General features: G+C 49.4%; 2 protein-coding genes across 2 annotated transcripts in view; one reads left to right on the top strand and one right to left on the bottom strand.

Annotated features, from left to right (window-relative positions):
• Positions 1-25,469, top strand: part of LOC119437195 (zinc finger CCHC domain-containing protein 24) — a 280,965-nt gene that overhangs the window by 172,087 nt on the left and 83,409 nt on the right. The window lies entirely within an intron of this gene.
• LOC119437194 (sodium-coupled monocarboxylate transporter 2) overlaps positions 1-25,469 on the bottom strand; it is a 114,094-nt gene that overhangs the window by 58,170 nt on the left and 30,455 nt on the right. Inside the window, exons 2-3 of the mRNA XM_037704251.2 lie at positions 19,593-19,658; positions 12,583-12,634 (exon numbers count right to left, since the gene is read on the bottom strand). Coding sequence (XP_037560179.1) covers positions 12,583-12,634; positions 19,593-19,658 — 118 coding nt within the window. The remainder of the gene's footprint in view (positions 1-12,582; positions 12,635-19,592; positions 19,659-25,469) is intronic.

Below are 25,469 nucleotides of genomic sequence, written 5' to 3'. Positions count from 1 at the left end.
TCGTTCAACGATGCAGCGTTGTGTAGAAGCTGGCAGTGTTACTTGCTAAGCTTTGTAATTCTAAATCAATCAATCAATTATTCAATCAATCCGTCAATCACAGCTTATGAGAACCGTCGAGGTACAGCTCGAATTCCAACAATGCAGGCCTAATATCACACGTAAAAGCTAAGGTCGAGATACAGCTGAGGACAAAGAAAACTGAAAACGCATTGTGTTTCAACATACGCCTGGCGTTTTCATTTGTCTGCGTTGTATTTGCGACTTACTATAATATACAGCTATGCTGTTGCTTGATACAGCTTTAGTGCAGTGGCCTATTCTCTGTGTATAAATGTCATCTTGCGTGTGCGTTTAGTAGGGTGCTCAGTTTCAATTGACAAAAGTGGATTCGTAATTGCCCTCCGCCTGGCACTTGCAGGATTTTCCGATCCCATTATTTTTTTAAGTAAAGACATGTCATCTCTTTCTCTCTCTCCAAGCACTGTCGCGGTTTTTGGCGCATGAACGTATTTGTGCTCTGCCTTTTTAAATCATGCAGTTTGTCGCATATGTCTATACCTTGGCGAGCATTTCGCTCGACCTGTAACTTTTTCAGGCAGCTTGATTGAAGACCTATTTAAATGTGAATGTCTCATCAGAAGAACAGCTTTCAACGCTAGTTTAAACATTGGAAGCGCACAGTGGCTTGCTGATCAATGATGCCCGCCCATCTTGAGCCGTTCTGGCTTCATTATTATTAAAAACAATGCCGAGAGACTGTGGTACCTTGTAAAATTTTATGGATATATTAAGTACCGACACGTACACTGCAGCCTCCCGCATTTTTAACTATATCGCGCGAGAACACTATAATATGGTCGTACGTCGTTCTGAAGGGAACATCGCATTAGACGACTCTTGCGCAGGCGAGTGCTTAGTGCACTTGAGAGTACTCATGCCGGTCTCGTTGATTATAGCCGCTTAAAGGCACAAAACTTACGCGTGATGAATGCTCGCGCGATATAGCTAAAAATTCGGGAGGCTGTACATGTCACTCGAACAAGGTGTATATTAAAATAAATTGCTGAGACGAAATTTTGGAGTAGTTCCAGACCATTTGGTGTGGGGGGGGGGGGGGGGACATGGTACCCAGCGCTCCTTGGGTTCCTTTTTTTGTGAAAGCTATCCGTTTGTCCGCCCAGCTTCTTCCGGCTACTGTGGCGTTTAGTAAAAATAAGACCTCGGCAGTTGGAGTGCAAGGCTGTAGCAGGCAGTTATAACACCTTATGTGTTTCTCATGCTCGCACCACTCGGAGCTGGTGTTTCTCAAGTACGTTCGCAGTCCTACACGTCGACATCTACTGAGGACTAGATTGAGCACGAGCTTTTGAGCTCATAATGCTACACAGCCGCGGTTTATTGTTTTCTTGCTCTGAGTGTTATGCACTCGGATTACAAAAACGCTCGTGTACAGTGTTTCGAGTGCGCGTAAAATAGGCGGTCGAAATAATCCCCAGCCCTCCTTTGTGGCGTCCCTCATACATTTATGACGTTAAATCTCACAATTAAATTTTTCATGCCGCCTGTGTGACCAAGTAGGACAATTAACTCGGAGCATCGTTCGAAGGCAAGTCAGAAACCTTCTTTTTATTTCCCTTTCACTCTTCAAACGGCACTTTCACGTAGCTGCGTTATGTTATATAATTTATGTGACGCCTTGAAATTGCGCACAATGCGAAGGTTCCCCTTTAGATTTGCTACATTGAGCGGCAGTTTGAAGCGGTCAGTGAACTCCAGACTGCCACCTTGTGAGCGATGGTGTCCAAGCCCCCTTCGTGAGCTGCGCTATCGGCTACTCTTGGCTGCAGTGAAGCTGTCATGTCCAATTTGACACAAAAGTGCAATGTCTCTTTGCCAGCTGTGGCTACAGCTATAGTCAGAGGGAGCATCGTCCTGTTGTAACGAGGCACGTGGGGGAATAGCATGGTCGGCAGCCACCTTCCGGCGATCAAGAAAATGCGCTGATTTTTGGCTCGCGATATCCATCTTTACATCATTGATGCGACAAATTCTAAACGCGCGCTCGTTGAACGCACGCAAGCACGCGATGAAGGCTGGCGCTTCTATCTCTCTCTTCCTTCTGATCTATTAGTCCTCTTTCCATCTTTCCCACTGCAGGGTAGCCTACCGGGCTCAGACTGGTTAACCTCCCAGCCTTTCCCTTCTGATCTCTCTCTCTCTCTCTCTTGATAGTGTGGCGCTCGCATGAGTACTCGAAGTTCGCTGTGGCAACACGGAACTATCTCTCCTATAGAAAAATGTCCGTGTCGTCCCTTTGGTGGCGGGCTGGAGCTCTATATATAGCTAGTTATTGGGGCTGTCTGTACGAGTGGCGAAGGAGAAAAAAAAAGGACGTGCACTTGTCTCCGCCGGTGGTTTCCAGAAGAGCATAACGTGAGAGACTGAATCCCTGGTAAATTATTTCTGCTTGAAAATTCATCTTACCTTTGTTCTCATTTCTACATTTTTGAAAGATATCTCAGAGCAACTACGGGCTGTCCAGAGGGACTGCGACAGGGCGGCAGCCCACGATCTTCCGACCCCGACGTGGGTGCGGCCCGCGACAGCTACGAGGACTTCCTGAAATGGGAGGTACCCTAACGCGGTACCCTCAGTACCATCAATAAAGTTCTTTGTCTGTATCTGACCCATACATATAGTCTATCTTTTCATTTGCTTATAACATTACGCATACGCACGCACGCACGCACGCGCGCACACACACACAGACACACACACACACACACACACACACACACACACACACACGCACACGCACACGCACGCACGCACTTGTAAAACCAACTGATACCCCCTAAAGTAGAGATGAGTGGTAAAACCGCCGGCCAATCCCCCGTAGCGGGTACGATTCATTGTCTGGAAACACAAACATTCACTTCTATGCCCGGACGTCACATGAACCAGCAATGTCGAATCGCGACGGGCGCGTGTCGCAGACTCGCTGTTCGGTGTCGCTGAATCTTGCTGCACGGCTATAAGTCACGAAAAGTACTCACGATTCGGTTCGACATGCCGGGGATCGAATCGTCAATTCATTTCCCGGAGGCTGACTGTATGAGGTCGCCCAGCGGCACAAAGTCACAATGTGCCTGAAAGCACCGCTGGCTAGAGTGTGCCGCGGCGCGGTTCTGTGCCGTTAGAAGTTGGATCCACGCGACGCACCGGATCGCTGATTCAGTCCGGTCGACGTGGCTGAGCTGCAATGGGTCGCGCCGCTATAGCGGCTATAGCATCTCGTCGGAAGCGTTCTTGTGTGCGGCCTGATTCGGCGTTGCGACATGCAATGCGCGCCTGCGGTATTCAGTCGGTCGGTCATGTGAATCACCACACGACACTCACGCATAACGACACCCCTTATTCTTCTCGGCAGCTTAAAGTTGTGCGGAGGTTATATTTTTGACAATCAATTTTTTTTGTTTAAATGGAGGTACTAGATCTATAAACCCTAGAAAAAAATAGTGACCGGCCTCAGATAACCGTTAATAATTTAATATAATAGCTTTCATACAGCCAGTTTGGGTTTCGTTTCACAGGAGGAGACTGTGTTGTGACCTCACGACACAGTATGTGATCACGTGAGAGCCGGACATTGCGACGTTTCGATACTCGCTCGGTCGCCTCGTATGCTGCTACCGGTTGTGAGGACCCATGTAGCAGTATAGCGAATGACAGAGCGAGCCGGAACTAGTGTCGAAACGTCGCAATGTCTGGCTCCCACGTGACCATACATACTGCACCGTGATGCCATGGAAACGGAGAAATGTTTTGCGCGGCATCCACTGCAGCGAATTTGGCGAGGCTTGTTGCATTTAACAGAAAATGTTAATATCCAGTGATTAACACTAGGAGGCAAAAATGGATGAAATATACACCAATTTCAAATATACCACTAAGTTGTAAGTAGAATTGTGCAAAACTTTCGTAAGCGCTTTAACAATTTCTTCTTTCTGGGGTTTTACGTGCCAAAACCAGTTCTGATTATGAGGCACACCGTAGTAGAGGGCTGTGGATTAATTTTGACCACCTGGGCTTCTTTACCGTGCACTACAACGCTAGCACACGGCCGGGATTCGATCCCGCGACCTCGTGCTCAGCAGCGCAACGCCTTAGCTAACTGAGCCACGCACTGCAGTAATTTCACGTAAGTTGTAAGCTCACATAAAATGTGTCCGCTTTAGGTGCTCTAACCTATGCAGTTTACAGAATTGGGAGATCTATTCTTAGTGTTCCAGGAAAACACGTTGTGGGGCTAGTTGGTGCATAGCTTTCAAAAGATGAAGCGCCAGCAGTGACAGCACATTAGGAAGAAACAAAGACAGGACAGGTGCTACTTTCAACAGTTTATTGTGGTCAAAGGTGGTTGAATATATAGCCATGGGGAGAGGGGGGGCGAAAAAGGCGGAACACTGATTGTATGAATGCGCACGCATGAGAACACTGAAGATATGCATGAAGGAAATGGCGAATCTAAAACTTATCTAAAAACACACTTTCATTTGTGTATATATTAAGAGACGGGGAGCTAACACATGTTTCCCCTCTCTTCCTAATCTGGTTGGCCTCCAACAATTCACGTGCTACAGAGTCTTTACTTTTAAAGAAGATTGTAGTATCCTGAAGCCTTGCTTCACATGCTTGTTTATTTTCATTGCCGCAGGCCTTGCAATGAAGAGGCAAGTTTGAGCCATAACCATATTTCAATGAAAGCTTATGCTCCCGTAGGCGATCATTAATACATCGGCCAGTTTGGCCGACGTACTCTTTCACACACTTCAGCGGTATACGGTATACAACTCTTTCCTCACGCTTCACAAAAGGATTCGTATGTTTAATAGAACACCCTGTTTTCTTAGAGTTATCAGAACCAATCAGGCGGCACAAAGTAGCAAGTTTTCTGGGTGCGGAAAAAACCACAGGAATTTTGTATTTCACGGCAACGTGTTTAAGATTGTGCGCCACTTTGTGAGAATACGGAATGTATACGGAATACGGAATGGCTTTTTTAATGTATTTTTACTGCAAAAACGCACAAGGATGATATACCGTTCAGATGTATTGTGAGTGAAAGAGGTTCCTGGCAAAACAACGTTAGCCGTTACCTTCTCAAGCAGCTTAACACCTTGATTATAGATGACCCATTCATGGTAAGGAATAGACTTGACATCATAGCTTTTTTACGTGAGACTAAGACGCTAGGATGCTTGTTTTCAATAGATGTTGTTGATCTTTTTTACTCTATTCCGCTAAAATAACTGTTAGCTGCCGTCCTGAGCTGCATTGAGATGAACAAGCAGGTGTCCTTTCAGAATACCGCGGGAATTTCTGTGGATAACTTCATAACACTCCTGGAGTTTTATCTGTGCTCAACAGCTGTTTGTTTTCAAGGCCAGTTTTATGTGCAAAAGAAAGGAATTTGTATTGGCTCGTGTGTGGCTCCCGTACTGTGCAACATTTTCCTTGCGGACATCGACAGAACGCTATTCATGGTGTTTGACGATGGCAAAGTGCTGAAGGTTTTTAGGTACGTTGATGATTTTTTTTTATTTTACTGACGGAACGTTCTCCCATGACTTACTCCCATACTGTGCAGGGCATTTTATCTGAATTTAAACAGCACGGCAAAGGCTTAGATTTTACTTTTGAACTAGCCAAGGATAACAGCTTGCAGTTTTTAGATCTTGACATAACCCTTACTGACGAAGGTTCCTGCTGGATGTATCGACCCCGTGCCCGCAAGGAATTGTTGCCGTATGAGTCTACACACTCCAAGACTGTTAAACGTGCGATTGCCACTATGTGCCTCGAATCCGCCCTTAAAAAATCGTGCTGTCATAAGGCACAAGGAAGCTTTGACGAACAGATTTTGAAATTGAGGAAGGCTGGCTTCCCTTGTTCGGTTTTAAGCGCAGTTTCGGAGGCGTTATTGAAAAAGGTGAAAAAAGAAAGAAAAAGAAGCACTGAAGAAGGTCAAACATTCGAAAAGAAAGCCAAACCCGTGGTGATTCCGTATTCTCACAAAGTGGCGCACAATCTTAAACACGTTGCCGTGAAACACAATATCCCTGTGGTTTTTTCCGCACCCAGAAAACTTGCTACTTTGTGCCACCTGATTGGTTTTGATAACTCTAAGAAAGCAGGGTGTTCCATTAAACATACGAATCCTTTTGTGAAGTGTGAGGAAGGAGTTGTATACCGTATACCGCTGAAGTGTGTGAAAGAGTACGTCGGCCAAATTGGCCGATGTATTAATGATCGCCTACGGGAGCATAAGCTTTCATTGAAATATGGTTATGGCTCAAACTTGCCTCTTCATTGCAAGGCCTGCGGCAATGAAAATAAACTGATAAGACGCGTTCAAGGTTATATGCGCTTGGCGTTTTTATGAAGGCCAGAAACAGGCAACGGCCAAGCGGAGCGAGAGCGAGCACCAACAACAAGAAACGTCTTCTTCTTCGTCCTCTGCTGGCGCCGGTATTTGTCACTACAATCACTCCCCGGCGAAAAAGGAGCCATCCTGGCGACCTATGGAACAGGCAGCACTGGTGGGTCGTAGTGCGGCTTCAGTCGGTCGACATGAACAGTTTCGCGTCCGCGACGCCGTTGGTCCGTAGATGGCTGAACGGGCTCAATGACGTAGTTGACCGGGGACGTCTGTCGTAGAACCCGGTAAGGGCCGTCATACTTTGAGATGAACTTTCTGGAAAGGCCGGGAGTAGACGAGGGAACGCGGAGCCATACCAGCGATCCAGGTGAATATGAGGGAAAGGACAAGCCGGCGTCTCGACTATGTTGCTGGCTGGCCTGGTTTTGCGCGGTAAGAGAACGTGCGATCTGACGACATTCTTCGGCATAGGTGGCAGCTTCGGATAGAGTCGTAGATTCTGAAGCGTCGGGGCGATACAAAAGAATCGTGTCCATAAACGAGGAAGGTTCGCGACCATAAAGAAGAAAGAAAGGAGAGAATCCTGTGGTCGACTGAGTGGCGCTGTTGTAGGCATACGTAACAAAGGGAAGGATGCGGTCCCAGTTAGTGTGGTCAGCGGAAACGTACATAGCGAGCATGTCGCCGAGAGTGCGATTGAAGCGTTCAGTCATACCATTGGTTTGCGGATGATAGGCGCTCGTAGTTCTATGGACAATGTTGCATTCGCGGAGTAGGGCTTCTACAGCCTCGGAGAGGAATGAACGACCACGGTCACTCAGTAGCTCGCGAGGCGCACCATATCGAAGAACACGGTTGCGAAGGATGAACGAGCCGACTTCACGTGCTGTGGCCGCCGGAAGCGCTGAAGTTTCGGCGTAGCGCGTGAGGTGGTCCACGGCGACGATAACCCAGCGGTTGCCATCTGTGGTGTACGGTAGAGGGCCGTACAAGTCAATGCCGATACGGTCGAAAGGCCGGGAGGGACAAGGCAATGGTTGAAGCGGCCCTGTTATCTGGTTAGGTGGGCTCTTGCGGCGTTGACACTTGGAGCACGAGCGGACGTACTGCCGAACGAAGCGGTACATTCCGCGCCAGTAGTATCGAAGCCGTAGGCGTGCATACGTCTTTAGGACACCGGAATGGGCGCATTGAAGATCCGCATGAAAAGAGGCACAGATGTCAGAACGTAGATGGCGAGGAATCACTAGCAACCATTTACGGTCATCAGAGAGGTAGTTGCGGCGGTACAGGAGCCCTTCGCGGATGGCAAAGTGGCGAGCAGTGCGCCGAAGCGAGCGGTCGGTGGTGCGGGGTGATGGCTGAGATAAATACTCTAGAAGAGATGCTATCCAAGGATCCCGGCGTTGCTCGGATGGCATGTCGGCCAATGTAAGGGAGGAAGAATCATAGCTTGAGACAGACGCAGCACCAGACTCATCTGGCAGTGGTGAGCGCGAAAGAGCGTCGGCATCCAAATGCTTACGGCCTGACCGGTAGACAACACGGATGTCATAGTCCTGGAGACGAAGCGCCCAACGAGCTAAGCGACTAGAAGGGCCCTTTAATGACGACAGCCAGCACAGGGCGTGGTGATCAGTCACGACATCAAATGGACGGCCATATACGTAAGGTCGAAATTTGGTGATTGCCCAAACGATAGCAAGACATTCTTTTTCCGTGACCGAATAGTTCATTTCCGCTTTGGTGAGAGTGCGGCTGGCGTAAGAGACGACGTACTCTTCGAAGCCAGACTTACGCTGGGCTAGAATAGCGCCCAGGCCGACTCCACTAGCGTCTGTGTGGATTTCTGTTGGAGCGTCTGGGTCAAAGTGGCGTTGAATAGGTGGGGATATCAAAAGATGGCGTAAGGTGGCAAACGCGTCTTCGCAAGCTGTAGACCATGCCGAGATGCCTTGGCTGTTGGCAAGCAGCTGCGTTAAGGGGGCGATTATGGACGCAAAATTACGCACGAATCGGCGAAAGTACGAACACAGGCCTATAAAGCTACGAAGCTCCTTCAGCGTAGACGGCCTGGGGAACTCGGCGACGGCGCGAAGCTTTGCAGGGTCGGGAAGGACACCGTCCTTGCTGACAACATGACCTAAGATGGTAAGCTGGCGGGCGGCAAAGTGGCACTTCTTCAGGTTAAGCTGCAGTCCAGCGTCGGAAAGGCAGGTCAGGAGGCTTGCGAGACGCTTTAGATGGGAGTCAAAGTCCTTGGAAAAGAATACGACGTCGTCCAGGTAGCACAGACATGTGTGCCATTTGAGGCCTCTAAGAATGTTATCCATGAGGCGTTCGAAGGTGGCAGGCGCATTACAAAGGCCGAATGGCATCACGTTGAACTCGTATAACCCGTCTGGGGTTACAAACGCTGTCTTCGGACGGTCAGTGTCATTCATAGGGACCTGCCAATACCCAGATCGAAGGTCCAAAGAGGAAAAGAACTCTGCTCCTTGCAAGCAGTCGAGAGCGTCGTCGATGCGGAGCAGCGGATAAACATCTTTTCGTGTGATCTGGTTAAGGCGCCTATAATCAACGCAAAATCGAATGCTACCGTCCTTTTTCTTTACCAGCACAACTGGGGAGGCCCAAGGGCTGTGCGAGGGTTGTATTACGCCACGATGAAGCATGTCGTTGACCTGTTCATCAATGACACGACGTTCAGCGTGAGAAACTCGGTATGGACGCTGGCGTAGGGGTGCATGAGTGCCGGTGTCAATGTGGTGAACGATGGAGGAAGTGCGGCCCAAGGAAGATTGCTCATGATCGAACGACAGCCGAAAGCGATCGAGCAGTTCCAAGAGTTGGGTACACTGGGCAGGTGGAAGTTCGGAATCAATTGACGGGAGGAAGGCTTCTAAGGAGGACGAATCGGCGGTGGTAACAGGAGTAATGCTGTCGACGTGAAGACTCATCGCGTCGTCAGGCAGTTGAGTGGAGTAGGCGGAATCAACATCGTCAAGCCGACCGATACATTCACCACGGAATAAGGTGGCTGGGGAAGAGGACCGATTCGTGACATAAATGGCGCTGCAAGAGTTTTCGACTGTGAGAACTGCAAAAGGAAGGAGGAAGTCTTTGCGAGAGGTGAAGGCTTCGGAGGGCGCAAACAGGGCGGTGGAAGAGGGAGCATAGTCGCAAGAAAGTGGCACAAGAACACAAGACAAAGGAGGTATATCAGTGTCCGCGGCGACGACCACTCGAGAAGGCGGCTTGTCAGATGCGGCGTCACACGTCGGCGACAACTCAAGTTCGGCACGCGCACAGTCAACAACGGCATGGTTAGCAGCAAGAAAGTCCCAACCCAAAATAAAGTCGTGTGAACACGGTGAAAAAACGACGAATTCGACTACGTACAAAACGTCCTGAATGACAAGGCGAGCTGTGCATGCCACTGAAGGGTGAATGTGGTGCGCGGTTGCGGTACGCAGGGAGACGTCGGAAAGCGGAATCGTAATTTTTTTGAGCTTGCGGCACAGTTCTCCACTAAGAATAGACACAGCGGCTCCAGTATCGACAAGTGCTTGCACAGAAACACCTTCGATATCCACGGTGATTTCGTTCGCAGGTAGAAATCGAGGCCTTGAAGTTGTCGACACGAGCGCAGTTCTTGCCTCCGGAACTGCGAGGGCTAGTTTTCCGCTTGTACTGGTGGGGGGCGACGAACCATTGGGGAAAGTGAACGGCGACGTGGTGAGGGCGACCGACGTGGGCCGTAGTCACGTCGATTGGGTGAGCAGCTGTTCATCGTTGAGTGGGAGGAGATCGGGTGTGGTGGCTCAGAAGGAAAGTAGCCTTGATTTACTTCGCCCGCACTAGTACGGATGTCACGACGACGACAGAAACGTGCGACATGGCCAGGTAGACAACAGAAGTAGCAAATAGGCCTGTTGTCCTGGGTGCGCCAAGGATTAGTGGACGGCGGTGCGGGACGGCGAAAAGGAGGCGGGTTCGGGTGGACAGGCGCACGCGCAGCGTAGAAGGTATTTGCTGGTCGAACAGGATCCGTGCGGAGTGGCATTGCTGGTGACTGGCGGCGTGCGACCTCAGCATAGGTGAGTGGAGCGGAAACAGGCGGATGCTGGTAGGTGGTTGGGAGAGCCTCAGAAATTTGCTCCTCTATGGCCTGTCGTAGCGTCGGAGCAAGCGCCTGCGCAGAGTCCGGGACGCAGGAAACAAGCGACAATTGTCGCGCCACTTCTTCTCGGACAAACTGCTGTATCTGCCGCATGAGCATTGTGGTGTCAGCTGAAACGGAGCCTACAGTTAACGCTGACATGTTGGGTGTGTCAGAGCTCGGGAGGCGTGTAGCAATGCGCTGTTTCCGCAACTCGTCGTAGCTCTGACAGTACTGAACCACGTCCGTGACAGTTTGGGGATTTTTGGCTATGAGCATGTGGAAGGCGTCGTCCTCGATCCCCTTCATGATGTGTCTGATTTTATCGGCTTCGGACATCGCAGGGTTGATGCGACGGCAGAGGTCCACAATATCCTCGATGTAGGACGTGAAGTTCTCGCCGAATTGTTGGGCGCGACCGCGTAAGCGCTGTTCTGCGCGGAGCTTGCGAACAGCGGGTCGGCCGAAGACTTCCGCGAAGCTCGCTTTAAAGGCGGACCAGTTGGCAATATCAGCTTCGTGGTTGTGGAACCACAGCTGAGCTACGCCCACCAGGTAGAAGTTGACGTAGCTGAGCTTGTCGCCGTCATTCCATTTATTGTGGGCGCTTACCCGCTCATATGAAGTGAGCCAGTCCTCGACGTCGTGCTCGTCGGTGCCGTTGAAAACGACAGGGTCTCGCTGTCGTGGTACGCCGGAGCAGGCGACCACCGGTGGTGCGGGAGCACCCTGCTGTGGCGCGTCGTCAGGCATTGCCGAGGCGGGGGGTAGAGTCCGGGTACGGAGTTCCAGGATGAAGAGGGAACCAGCACCTCCACCAATTGATAAGACGCGTTCAAGGTTATATGCGCTTGGCGTTTTTATGAAGGCCAGAAACAGGCAACGGCCAAGCGGAGCGAGAGCGAGCACCAACAACAAGAAACGTCTTCTTCTTCGTCCTCTGCTGGCGCCGGTATTTGTCACTACAAAACAAGCATGTGAAGCAAGGCTTCAAGATACTACAATCTTGTTTAAAAGTAAAGACTCTGTGGCACATGAATTGTTGGAGGCCAACCAGATTAGGAAGAGAGGGGAAACATGTGTTAGCTCCCCGTCTCTTAATATATACACAAATGAAAGTGTGTTTTTAGATAAGTTCTAGATTCGCCATTTCCTTCATGCATATCTTCAGTGTTCTCATGCGTGCACATTGATACAATCAGTGTTCCGCCTTTTTCGTCCCCCCTCTCCCCATGGCTATATATTCAACCACCTTTGACCACAATAAACAGTTGCAAGTAGCACCTGTCCTGTCTTCGTTCCTTCCTAATGTGCTGTCACTGCTGGCGCTTCATCTTTTGAAAGCATCTTGGTGCAGAGTCACGCAATTGTAAAAACTGTACTAGCCTTGTTTTTCTAACTTGCATATTTTCGGCGATTTCTATAAATCAAAATTCTGCTTCCTACTGTTGTTGGAATTTCTTTTTTCTCTGTAATACAAGTCGGCCCCGTGGTCGCCTAGGGAGAGAATTTGTGTGCTTTGTATTTGAATAAAGAAATGGAAGTTGGTCCCCAGCCATGCCGCTCTGGGTCTGCCAACTGAATCAATAATTTCCTCCTCTGCGTGAACTCGCCAATACAGAAGACCATGCCCGGTGGTGGCAGTGGCAGTAACCTTCGCTCAGATGCATTCTTGCAGATTCAGTTTAAATTCCTGTACCCTCAGTTTTAAATTCAGGCAACGAGCGAGCGAGAATCGAGCAAGGATTCTGCGCGGACACCCATGGAATGTATAAATTGAAAGTGTAGAAAAATTATTGTGGATTCGCCACAATAATTTGGCAAATTATTGTGGCGAATCCACAATAATTTGGCAAGATGGTATTGGCAAATTGTCAGATCATTTGTTTTTTCTTCGTACCAGTTAGTCGCGCTGCGTTCTAAAAAAAGCCATTAGATCTTAAATCACATGAGCTGTCACAATGGAATTGCTTACCTGTGGCGGCAGCTACGGATGCCGAGAATAGGGCCACCGCGCCAATGGTTTGCTGTGAAAGGGAAAAATAGTTATATTCTGGGGTTTTACGTGGCAAAACCATGATATAATTATGAGTCACGCCATAGTGGGGGAGTCCGGAAATTTTGAACACCTGGGGATTTTTAACGTGCACGCAGTGCAAGGCACACGGGCTTTTTCTGCGAAAGAAAATGCGTTTGTTTAATCAAAACAAACAAAGAAAGAAAAGTTAAGTCTACGCATGTTGGCTTTTCACACTGCCTCTTCCTTATTCCGCGCCTGTACATGTGACCGACCTATCGAATTCTACAAGGAGCCGCGATCAAGTCTTGCAGATAAAAAAAATTAGGTATTATAAAGGCTGCGCGACACTGCGTAGTAGCTTGCCGCTTCAAAATGACAAAAGCAATGGTATACGCTGCAAGTATGCAAAAAAGAAACAAAAAAAGGAGCTGTCGAGATAACCGCTTAGCAAGTGATTAGCACGTTACGATAATTTTCTAAATCATTTGGGCGCATGATTACTTGATGATTGCATGAAAAGATTGTGACGTTTATTAGCAAGTACTGAACTTCTACAACTCCGAGCTTTCTTGTCTTATGCCGGATAGATAAAAAATTACAGGCAGCTTCACACTAGTGGTGCAAAGACTGAGCAAACAGCGAAGCTGGCGACCCCACCTAGCTTTATCTCGGTTCGGCCAAGTTATTTCGAGGTTATGCATCGAGACTCGGCCACGTTTTGCGCAAGATAACCCCGGAATCATCGTCAGCCCAAGCAGCAACGAACACTCGGTCATTGAAGCATCTGGGCGCTTCTGGACGCTCAAACGCTTTTGCTCGGTTTCGCGGGCTCAGTAACTCCGGATCTTCTGCGAATCGCCGACGTTTCGCCGCCGCTTCGGCGACGTGATACTCGGGATCAGACCGAAGTCGGCTCACTCGCTCTCGAGTAGGGGCGCGGCGGCGTTCGAGCCGCGCTTCCGCTTCTTCGGGAGTGACGCTCTTCTTCGGCCGCCCCAACTTCGCGGCGATGTGCTCGGCGTGCAGACGGCGGGGCTTTTGTGTCGCCGCGGCGGCGACGCGGAGCTATATATCCCCTGGATCGGCGCATTGACGTCACGTCTTAGCTCCGCCTCTGCGCAGCCGCGGCAACCACTCCACACGGCGCTGTGACGTCATGGCTCGGCAAAGCTAAGGTGAAGCGATGCGGCGCGCGCGATGACGTTACAGCTCACGCAGCTGTGGCGAGGCTTTGCTAGTCGACGCAGTGGCGCATCGACCGGGGGGGGGAGGTTTCGGGGGTTGTAACCCCCCCCCCCCCTGAGGCCGACTTAACCCCCCCCTTTTGTTTAACCCCTTTTCTTTCCTTGCGCATTTGAGTACTGCAACTAAGATGTACGACGCGCATTCGTCTGGACACTCGCAAAAGTGAATGTTTTGACAATTTCCCGTGAGGAAATTGAAATTAGTGCTGTTAGATGGTATTGGCAAATTGTCAACCCCCCCCCCCCCCCTGGCAGAGATCCTGGGTGCGCTACTGAGGCGACGATGGTGACGTCATCACCAGGTGGTGGTTTTGCGACGTACACTCGACGGACCATCCTCGAGCTTAAACAGCTTCGCTAGTTCACAGAGGTATGTGCCATTGCGCTTGGACCTTTTCTGCACTGCCTCCAGGATCTGCGCACATTTCGGGCGTACACCACCGGAATACCTCCAGCCTAAACAGCTTCGCTGTTACAAAAAATTGGCCGTCATCGCACCCTGCGACCCTGCATGTCCATCGAAGCTGTATTAGACACCACACATGGTCGAGCATTGTATACACGCTGTTCTTCTGGTGTCTTTAATTTTCGTGGTCTATCCATGGCAGTCTTACACTGAACTGAATGAGTTGCTAGATGAGTCTCCCTTTTATATACAAAAGCGTGGTGACGTCACAAAGTATATATATATATATATATATATGTACTGTATGCCTGATTGCGAAGAAAGATATGCCGTTTGCCTTCAGTTGTTAACCTGGCGTGTTGTGCTTACGCCACGAAATTTTCCGACCAACGAGAGGTATACAGCTTCGCTGTAAACGTTATGCGTGGCTCTGCTACCGCAAACACCAGAGACCAGCAGAGCTGGGGAAAGCCTTGTAAAGTAGTGGCAAACCACACACTTAGTTTCCTGGCGCGCAGGATCTCTTCGCGATGTTCTGCGTAGTATCGCGATGAATTCAACCGGCCATGTTCACAAGCCTCCGGATCTTCATTTCTTCGCCTACGCGAACTCTCGGCTTCCCTCAATCTAAACTCAGGATGTTCTCTTCTGCGACACTTGGTTTCAGCTTCCCTACTTTGGATTCAGTCTTTCGGAAGCAATTAGTGTCCAGTTCTCTGGTCGAAACCTGCCGAGCCGCCGCCAGAGGCATGGGCAGCAGTCGCGGACATTAGGCACGTTCGGCGCAAACGCGGGGAAACGCGGTCGGCGTCGGCAGCAGCTCTACGCGTCCCACTACCACATGCCTCACTACACCTCGCATCCGCTATGCTGCGCGATGCTGATTTTATTGACCCTTTTCGCGGAGCAGTTTGTTTTAGAGAAACGAGATGGCGCTCATAGCGGCGCGCCATAACTCTCCTCACCGACCGCGCACGAATACGAAACGATTACCGCTTCTCCCTTGCTTCTGTGCGATCAGCTACCGGAAATGCAACTGAGTTTTCGCTAACACACTGTGCTCCAATCATGCTAGATTGAACCATGTGGATTGAAGACGTGTGCAGTAGTTGGCTGCAAATATTGTGACTGGCATGTTAAGGAATATAATGAATCTGTGTGGCCAAGTCCGCGGACCGCTGCTGCAACTGTCCGAACGTGTCACCGGCACTTCGTGATGTACGGCTTTCCTCGAGGATACAGAAATTTGCTCATCCGCCAGCCTTGTATCGCTAACCTTCAAAGAAAGGGCTTCATCCCCAGAACGTCGGCAAGAGTAAGTACCACTCGTTAAACAATGTCAAAGGGAGTAGCGCCGCTTCCTGTCATAGTAAGTTTCGCGCACGTTATCTATACACATATGTCCCAAATGGCAGAAAAACTTACGCCCACTCTATCGCCGACGTATGAATAATAAGTGTATGGGCGCACATTTGAATATATGCGCACTGTATACGCACAATAAATCACGGACTACACCGATGGCGCACGAATAGTCGAAGCTGAATGTTTCGTGACGGTCCACAAGAGTAAGCGAGTTACTAGGTGTAATATATATTTGCTACAAGGTATTACAATGTACCAAGCAGCTACGTTTCAAGCCTTGTGCGCAGCAAGAACAAATCTATCGGAACTGAGCACACCCGCGAGCGATTAGGCAGAGAATAATCAGATAGTGGCCGCACCGAGGAACTTCACTGAGTCAGAAACTGACAAACCACTGCTTCAAAATATTTGCCGAATAAAGAACAAAGAGCAAAACACACTAATCCTAACTGAATTCATGAGCGGAATGTTTGGATAAATTGGAATACATATTTAGCCCCACTTTTAGAACAAGCACCATATACGCTGCTTGCACCGTTTGGACATAGCTTAATCAGCTCCGAAAGCGTTTTTGCATGTTCTCTGAAGCTGTGATTAAAGCTTCGTGTTGTCCACCTAGTCACCGTGTACGATATCTCCGAAAACAGAGGTTTTCTAAGCCGCGCCAGCGTCATACACTTCTATTGTAAACAAGGAGGCAACGGAGGCAGTTGAGCAATGGACGCGTCACCACGTGATCAAACATGGCAGCGCCCACGGGATCGCCGCAAAAAGAGTCAATACTCTGCTTTCACTCTCTCTCAGCTCTCTCTCCCCCAGCTCGGCGAAGCTATCGCACAGTTGGTATGGGGTATGGCGTTTTGTGTTTACGCCACAAAATTTTCCGACCAACTAGAGGTATACAGCTTCGCTGTAAGATCACTTGTGGTGGCTAGCGCTATTGCGCCTCTTCTTGAGTGTGACTGGCCTGTGTGAACGTGTTTGACTGCGTGGCCGTGTCCGCACGCTTGCACACGTTCACCCCGTCCTTCCTTCCTTCCTCCCTCCCTTCCTTCCTTCCTTCCTTCCTTCCTTCCTTCCTTCCTTCCTTCCTTCCTTCCTTCCTTCCTTCCTTCCTTCCTCTCTATCTCAGATCTTTCAATTCCCTCATTCCCATCGCCTAGCGTAGGGTGGCCAACTAGACGCTTTTCTGGTTAATATCCCTGCCTTCCCCTTTCTTTTTTCCTTCTCTCCCTTCACGGTCGAATACATGAAGAGGCAGATGGTAAATGAACGAACATTCGGAAAGTTGTATTTGTTACACACGAATCCGTTATTTAATTTTAATTGATTACCTTAGGGCACATTTTGCAACTGCGGAACGGAATGCGGCAAGGTCGGGCGGATATGAGCAGATGTTTTGAGATTCAAAAAATGCAGTCAGAAAAAAAAAAGCTTTTTCGCGTTTATCGTATTTAAACCTGCGATTTATCAATTTTCCTTCCCTATATGTTATCATGTCTCCAGCTGCCGGGTACTGCACCTTAAGCTCTCGGTTGGCTTCTGCAGGGCCGCTTTCGCATACTGATGTTTTATTATTATTATTATTATTATTATTATTATTATTATTATTATTATTATTATTATTATTATTATTATTAGCCAAAGTGACCGGACAATCGCGCAGAGCACTCACGTGAGGAACGGTTTGTAAATTCGGGCCCCGGACAGTAAAGTTGCGCCACAATGTCGAATTCGCCATCTTAGCTTTGATGGCGCATTGTACCACCCCCCCCCCCCCTCCCTCCTCCCCACCTCCGTACTTTCGAAAGGGTGCTGCGGGCTCTTAATGTGTTAAGAAAGCAACTAATAACTTAAGTGCTCTGTTTTGCTTTATGCACCTCTATGCACGTCGTATGTGGATCACTCGTCGGGACAAGCTCATCGACCGTAATGAAATTCTCGTGGTCTTTCCATCTTCAATAAAAGGAAAAGAGCGGTCACCGTGTTTTAATTCGAACACCGCGCGTTCTTAGTAAGTGCGCTCCAATAGAGCCTGACCTCTAATTGACTCTGCAATAGCTATAGATAAAGAATCAATTAAAACCTGACGATAATTTTTCGTAAGTGTCCGAGGCGTCCGGGCTAACTTTCGATTTCGTCCCAAACACTCCAGAGTTTCTCCAGGATGGAGTCGAGGTGCCAAATTAACAAATATTTCCTCTCGTAAGTGTTCTTTCGCCATTGGCTGGCCGCCTTCATTAATAATATGTCCAGCATAAGGATTAGCTGCAATTCGCCCTTACGAACAATTCTAGCGTAACAGCTTTTTTTATGAACACGCTGGCTGAGAACTCCACAATACTCTGTGACAACTTCATCATTTAGCACGAGCTCTGCCCACAACACCGCAGTTCCACCTGCTTTCTATTCCTCCTCGCTCCAAAGCACAGTTCCAGATGTTTGCCTTGCCTGTGACGTCAGTGAATTGAGAGAACATAATTGGCTGGTGCATCTATACAAATTTTATTTTATTCGGAGAGCGGTGTGTGTGCCATTGCATTTTTAGATTTTTCACCGGCTGTAGTTCCCCTGATGTCCCGGGCTCACAAAAGTAGTCCAACAACAGGCATGGGCGTCAGATTTTGTCGTACGCAGGGTGAACCATATATGCTTGTCACAATGGCTGCAGACGTGCATGTTTTTTGTCGAGAATTTGCGCGCCCGCCCTTGTCGGTAGTTAAGAATTATGGATTGCTGTGATTTTAAGACACGAGTATACCTACTCCCATAAATACACCGAGAAAGAAATGAATGTATAGCAACGTAACAAGGCTGAAGCTAACGTGTCGACATGAGATCGAAGGCTGCTCTCTTCTTGTGGAAACTTTGGCTCCGGGCTGAGGCTTTCCTCGTTCGCCCGCTCTTAATATCTTTGTTTTGCATTGTAAGCCTTACTTGCATTTTAAGCCTTTGCATTTTAAGCTGTAATCAATCGCAGTTCGATAGCTACACTACTCTCATTAGCTGAAGGCTGTCCGAGGCAGGACGAATTCAACTACGAAGAGTAGTCGAGGAAGCTCGACATTTGATACGTCTGAGAGGAGCAAAACCTAATACTTTGTTGAGACATTTCTGACGCAGTATGACTGGTGCTACGGCTAATAGATATAGGTAACATAAAGATGAAACCATTAAGGTAAGGTTAAAAGCAAAACCTAATACTTTGTTCAGACACTTTTGACGCTGTCTGACTGGTGCTGCGTTTGATGTATTGAATAGAGCATACACTGTAAAAAAAACGAAATATTTAAGGTAGAGTTAAATTTAGTAGTGAATTCTATGAAATATAGGCTAGTGTTCATTTTAGTCACGGGCATCATAGGCTGGGGCTGACTCCGTCAGTTCAACAACAACAACAAAAAAAGACGTGCGCACTGATCATGCGAACAGCCAACTTTGTTCGGTCGGCTAGAACAATATATAATACTGTTACAGTGGAACGTCAAGTTCAGTGTCACTGTACGGTTGGTATACGAAAGGCTATACGCGTCTAAATAGACGCGACCCACCGTTGAACTCGTGGGGTGGAAATCTGAACTTGCTGTATGACACAAGCGTGTTGCCAAAGAGACCGTTTCAAAAAGGTCTTATTAAACTTGTTTTCATTTTTTTTTCTTTGTTTTTTGATCGCAGCAGGAATGCTTCAAAACATTAGTGCTTGGCAGAAAAAAAATATACTCTTTACCTACATTGTACGCGCTTAATGAATTTTTAAAATTCGAAACAAGGATCGTTAGGCGTAGGTGAGTGACTTGTGAGTCTGAGCAACACAGCCGTTGGCAGCTGACTCTAGTTGTTGACATAGTCTGAGGACAGTGTTTGCTATATGTATATCTGAATGAGCTAACTAAAGCTTTGCTGCACTCAGAAACTAGACGTTACGTCGATTTTGTGTTATTTTTACTTACGCTGAGAAATAAATAGATGACGCAGGCACCCAGGCCTACTTTGTTCCCGTATCGAAGGCGCACATACTGCAAAGAGCAAGAAAAAAAATAATTATTCAGAATCTTGGTGCCTGAAGAAAACTGAGACAAACATTGGGGAATCAGTTGAATTACACACCCGCTGAAACACGATGTTAACGGCCGTTTCGTACAAATACGCGTATAAAGTAAACGTAGTAAAGGCATGACTCGGAATAGAACCACGAACGCCTTTTGGAAAACCAGCGTAGTTCGGGGCGGTTGCCGGTCTAAATCGCATACCGTGGTTGCGTGTGTATGTAGAGTTCAGAGGAGTATAGTAGGTCGTTGAATTTTTTAAAAGTGTGGAATATCATCCGTCTATATACACTGATCCTGGGCGGCACGCAAGCCCGTCGTCGGTGGTGTTACCGGACTAGGCGCATTACAGCCAATATCTGATCAAACACTTGAACAGAAAACAATTGGGCTGAGAGAGCATGAACCAGTTTAAATCAGATCAAGCGGTATCAACTACCCGAGTAACACACCGAGCTACTGAACCACAGCGTCTCGTCCGAAGAGGGCACCAAGAAAAGCAGCGTTGGTGGTGTCGACAAGGGTCACGTGGTGATACAACATACTGCATGAGACGCTTTAAGACTACTGAAGTCGCCTTGCAATGCACATCACACTGATAAGAACGTTTTCTTCGTCTTGTTTAGCCACAAAAATAGAGAGAGACAAAATAAAGGAGAAAGGCAGGGGAGTTAGCCAGAACAAAAAATGCAGATTACTATACATTACACTGGGAGGAGGGAGGAAGTAGAAATAGAAGAAGGAAATAGAGAGAGAAAGCACATGCACACGATTACAGTCGTTCACAGCACATGAGAACAGTTGACACTAGTAGGTGCTAGAGCAGATTGTGCAGGTATTTGAACGTGAATAATAGAGAAAATGTATTGGCAGCCCCCAGCAGCGACGGCTTGGGAGGCCGTCATATTCCAAAATGATTTGTTTTGAAAATGACCCGTAATCAATTAGAGCTATCGCAGCCGCGAGCTTTCGTCTCCATTCACTGTATCGAGGGCAATCACACAAAATGTGTTCAAGGGTCTCCTGGAAACCACAGTCATCACAAGGAGCCTTTTCAGTCGTTCGAATACGGAAGGCGAAAGATTTTGCTAAATATACTCAGATATCCATATCCGACAAAGCAGGGCAGCCTCACGTCGGCAAATTCTTGGTACGATGCAAATGTAGGGTGAAGAGTCCAGGCGGTGTGTCCGGTATTTCTGAAAACTTCGTGAATTCCACAAATAAAACTTCTTGTCTCGTGCCAGCACGCGAAATACTCTAACTGTATCGGGCCATGACGACGGTACCAATTCATGTGTGTTGTCTTCAGGAGCTGGCCGCGTGCAGGGCGTTATCGGCGTGCTCGTTGCCCATGATGCCGCAGTGACTTAGAAGCCATTGAAATTCGATCTGGTTCCCTTTCTCGGACAAGGTATGAATGAGCTTTCTGATCTCGAGTGCCAGTCGTTCGTCCGGTATGTGCCCCAGTGATCCTACCAAAAACTGCCGCGTCGCCTTCGAGTCGCTGAATAGCGACCATCTTCGAGGTGGTTCTTGGCTGAACCACCTCGAAGATGAAGAGATGATGTGCAGCGCGAAGAGCTGCAAGTTCAGCAGCCGTCGATGTCTTCGGGTGGCGCGTATTGAAATTGACGGTGTTGACTCTCGCTGGAAAAACAACGGCTCTGGCAGAACCCTTCAGAGCGGCTGAGCCATCAGTACGGGCCATCAGTGTACCTCTTATGCAAAATGAACAGATAGCTGTTTAAGAGCAGGCGACTACAGGTCAGATTTTTTTCTGACTCCTACTATGGTAAAGTGCATTCCAAGTCGAACCAGACACAAAGGAGGAGTCGATGGGACAGTTGCTGGACTGACGATTGATGGATGGTTGGTGCATGAACAAAGATTGCTGCACAGAACGACGTAGGGAAGCAAAATGGTGAGAAAGGACTCTGGCAGGCTGCCGAATGTGCACTGTTCTTGCAAACACGGCAACGCGTGTTTGCATGGGGTGGTTTTGGGGTGATTGCAATATGCCGGCCGGCCGCCCTCAGCCGCCGCAGGTGGAGTAGCAGAGGTGATGCGCACTAACCTAGCCCCCCGGCCCCCCCTCCGCCCACCCCGCTCCAAGCGCGCACACATCTCCCCGCTCCCCCCATTGCGCGTGTGAGAAGACGGCGTGAACCCTAATCGCCATCCTCTCTTGTGAGCGCGAGAAGACGTTGCTGTAACCCTGCATTAGCCACCATACTTCTCGGCTCACCCTCTCAAGCATTCGCTCGCACCTACAGCATACGGCGCGCGGCCGCGATTGATCGCATTTGAATTCTATGCGGAACATCACTGCGACGACGACGACGATGGCGGTAGTTCGCTTGGAGTGTCTGTATAATTGCTATCGCGAAAGAGCGACCAATCCAGCACTCGGAATAACGGGTACTGCTCGAATATACAATGACAAGCCACTTAAGGAATTGCAAGCGTCTTTGCAACCATCATATGCTTTATCCAAGCATAAATATTGTGCCAAGCGAGATAGGGATGTTTGCGCTCATGTAATACCACATAATTCAGTATTGTATAACATGTCCAGGATAGGGTAGGATAGGAATAAACTATTTGTCCAACGGTTATGGCTGTTGGTGCCCGGGGATAGGCTGCCAGGGGTCCATTGTCGAAGAAAAATCTTTCGAGATCCTCGGCAATGGCCCTGGCACGCTGGACGGCCCACTCTTGGTCCTCGGGTGCCTCGCTGAGGAGGGCGGCTTCCCATCTCTCAGCGAGGCGCCCCGTTTCAGAGCGTCCTGCTGTTGTCTTCCCCCTTCCTCTTGGTCCTTCTTCCTCAGGGCGTTGGTATTCCCAAAGTATATGGGCCATATCAGCCCGTTCATGCTCGCACCACGGGCAGCCGGGCGACGGGTGCAGCGCGGGCCACAGGCGGTGCAAGTGGTAGGGGTTGGTGAAAGTGCCCGTCTGCAACCGCCTCAGGTCGACTGCCGGGGACCTGTCCAGCCGCCCGTGGGGTTGTGGATATTTCATACGTTCTTTCCTGTAGTGTTCAAGAACCTCTCGGTACGAGGCCGGAAACTCCTCAATATTGCGGTCGGCGTCCCCGTGGCGCCCAGCTCCGTGCGCCGCGATTTGGGTTGTGTTGGTAACTCCTCCGCTGGGGTCCCGCACAACAACAGCGGCTGCCCTCTGCGTGATCGCGTCGAGGCGGGTAAGCTGCCTTGCGACGAGATGGGCACGCTCGTTGTGGTTGGGCGGGATGCCGGTGTGTTTTCGGCCGTTAGTATTGTTGATGTTGTTGTCGCGGCTGTTGTCTTTTTTAGTGCCAAGCTCCCCGACGTGCGCGGGGAACCATTTGAGGGACTTGTTCGTAATCGTGCCGGACGCGAAGTCTCCGGCTCTGGCGTTGAGAATGCGCGCCACATCCGCGGACACCCTACCTTTGGTGCAGTTCCGCATCGCTGATTTGGAGTCGCTTATGATCAGGCTATCTTCCGTACCTCCGTGGAGTACCGCGAGGGCTATGGCCATCTCCTCCGCTGCTTCGGCCGACAGCAGCCTCGCTGATGCCGTGACTCGGATCCTTCACTTCGTATCTACGACCATCATGGAGAAGGCGGGCTCCGCTGCCGTGGGCCGGCCGCGTCGTTGATGTTGCTGCTGTTGCTGCTGCTGTTGCTGCTGCCGTTTTTGTCGTCGTAGTAGTAGTGATAGTGGGGTTGGCATCCCCGGTTCGTCTCGCACATTTCGTTGTAGTGGCGGTGGGGGTCGTCGTCCTTCGTCGCCATCAATGTTACCAGTGGGCTGCGGGTACCTGGCTGCATCGACAAAGAGGACGCCTTCTCGTCTTCCGTGCTCCTCGAGGATTGCTACCGCCCTTCGTTTACGTCTTTGCTCGTCATGCGCCGGGTGCATGTTCTTCGGGATGTTTTCCGTCTGTATGGCGTCCCTGACTTCCGGTAGCAGTGTTTCCTTTACTCCCCGCGCCTCATGATATCGAATCCCAAGCAGGTCGAGGATTCGTCTTCGCGTTTTGGTGCCCGACAGCCTCTCCAGCTGCGCTATTCTCTGAGCCTCGGTGACCACCTCGAGCGTGTTGTGTACGCCCAGCTCGAGGAGCCTGTGGGTTGGCGTGTACTGGGGTACCCCCATTGCGGTATTCAACGCCCTGCGGATCGCCACGTTCAGCTTGTCGGTTTCGCTCCTGTTTCAGTCGGCATACGCGGTGACGTACGATATATGGCTCAGCGCGTACGCCTGAGCTTGCGGTTGACACCGTTCTCTTCCAGCCACAGGCCGAGCACTCGCAACTTGGACACCATCGGTATTCGGGTTCCCTCCCTCGTCGTGACGTGGACGCCCAAACGACCGGCGTCGAGCACGCCCCGCGGGAGGGGTCCTTTCTTGCGCGGTCTGTGGAGTAGGATCTCTGACTTGTCGGGTGAGCAGACGAGTCCCGTGTCTTCAAGGTGCCGCTCCACCTCCCGAACGGCCCGCTGCCGCCGGTCTTGCATTTCGCCGACGCCCGTGTTCTCCGTGGTCGACACTGTCACGTCATCTGCGTAGATCGTGTGATTGATGCCCTCTATCGCGTCGAGACGCTCCGGCAGGCCGATCATGACGAGGTTGAAAAGCATGGGGGAGAAGACGGAGCCCTGCGGCGTTCCCGCACCGCTCATTCGGACCGTTCGCGGCGTGGCCCCGTCGATCTTGAGCGTCGACTCACGTTTATTCAGGAAGCTACTGACATATCGGTGGAACCTCGCCCCGAGATCGAGTCGGCTGATCTTGTCCATTATGGCCATGTCCAGAAAGCTTGCAAAACATAAAAGGATGCGAAAGTAATGAATTGACGGCTACATATACCTTAGCATTCTCACCACACCTGCACGTGGTGTTGTGGATTTTGACACCATTCTGCTCGGGGATATTTATTATTACTTTTGTGTGTGTATGTGAATTGGGAAAGGTTCCATTGCTTGCTGAAGGAAGTCAAACCATTAATTATTAAAATTTTCCGGACTTCCCTTACAAACCTCCCATTTCGACCCCCTCCCCCCACTCTTAACGGCCACACACACGCTCACAAAACTGACCAAATACCCGTCCAAAATACCGCGAAATTCCTGGCATTCAAACGAGATTAATCCACGTGGCGATTTGGGCTCGACGTTCAGAAATTCCTATTATAATAGCCACGGATCTGCTAGTGATCGACTTTTTCCGGCCATAAAATGGAAATAAAGTTTTCAAGGAATACCACTCTAAGCGAAATCATTCTTTTTTTTAGTGTCTTTCGATGTACATGATAAGTTCTACAATGCTAAGTGCACATTTATTGTTCGGCAAGCAACTTTGCAATACCTGCTGCGTTTGCGCTTTAGCATACGAGTGAACTAGTGAGCCACCTGCGTGACGATTAAAAAGTGTGATGTGTGTTTTTTTTTGTTCCTTAATTAACGCTTTGGCCCTACACCGGCGTAGTGTTTGCAAACTGCATGCCGATCTATTTTCGTCTCGGCTCTTTGACTGTCGTTTTATGTTTGTCGGCAAACGTCATTTGTCACATAAACCATTTCTCGTCTCATACAGATTGCTACAATCCTAGATGCGCTGTACGGCCTATCCACCGTCGTGACAGCGTGTGCGTGCATGTGCATGTGTGCAGGCGCGCGAGCTCGCGAGCCAGCGCACGTGTGCGCGTGCGTGTGTGCGTGTGCGTGCATCAAACGCAAACAGCAGCTGCGTGCTCCGTTCTTTTTAATGTGCACCTGCGACGTACAGAAT

The sequence above is a fragment of the Dermacentor silvarum genome, chromosome 1 (genome assembly GCF_013339745.2).
Source record: "Dermacentor silvarum isolate Dsil-2018 chromosome 1, BIME_Dsil_1.4, whole genome shotgun sequence".
NCBI lineage: Eukaryota > Metazoa > Arthropoda > Arachnida > Ixodida > Ixodidae > Dermacentor > Dermacentor silvarum.
This window is presented reverse-complemented; position numbering and strand designations above follow the sequence as displayed.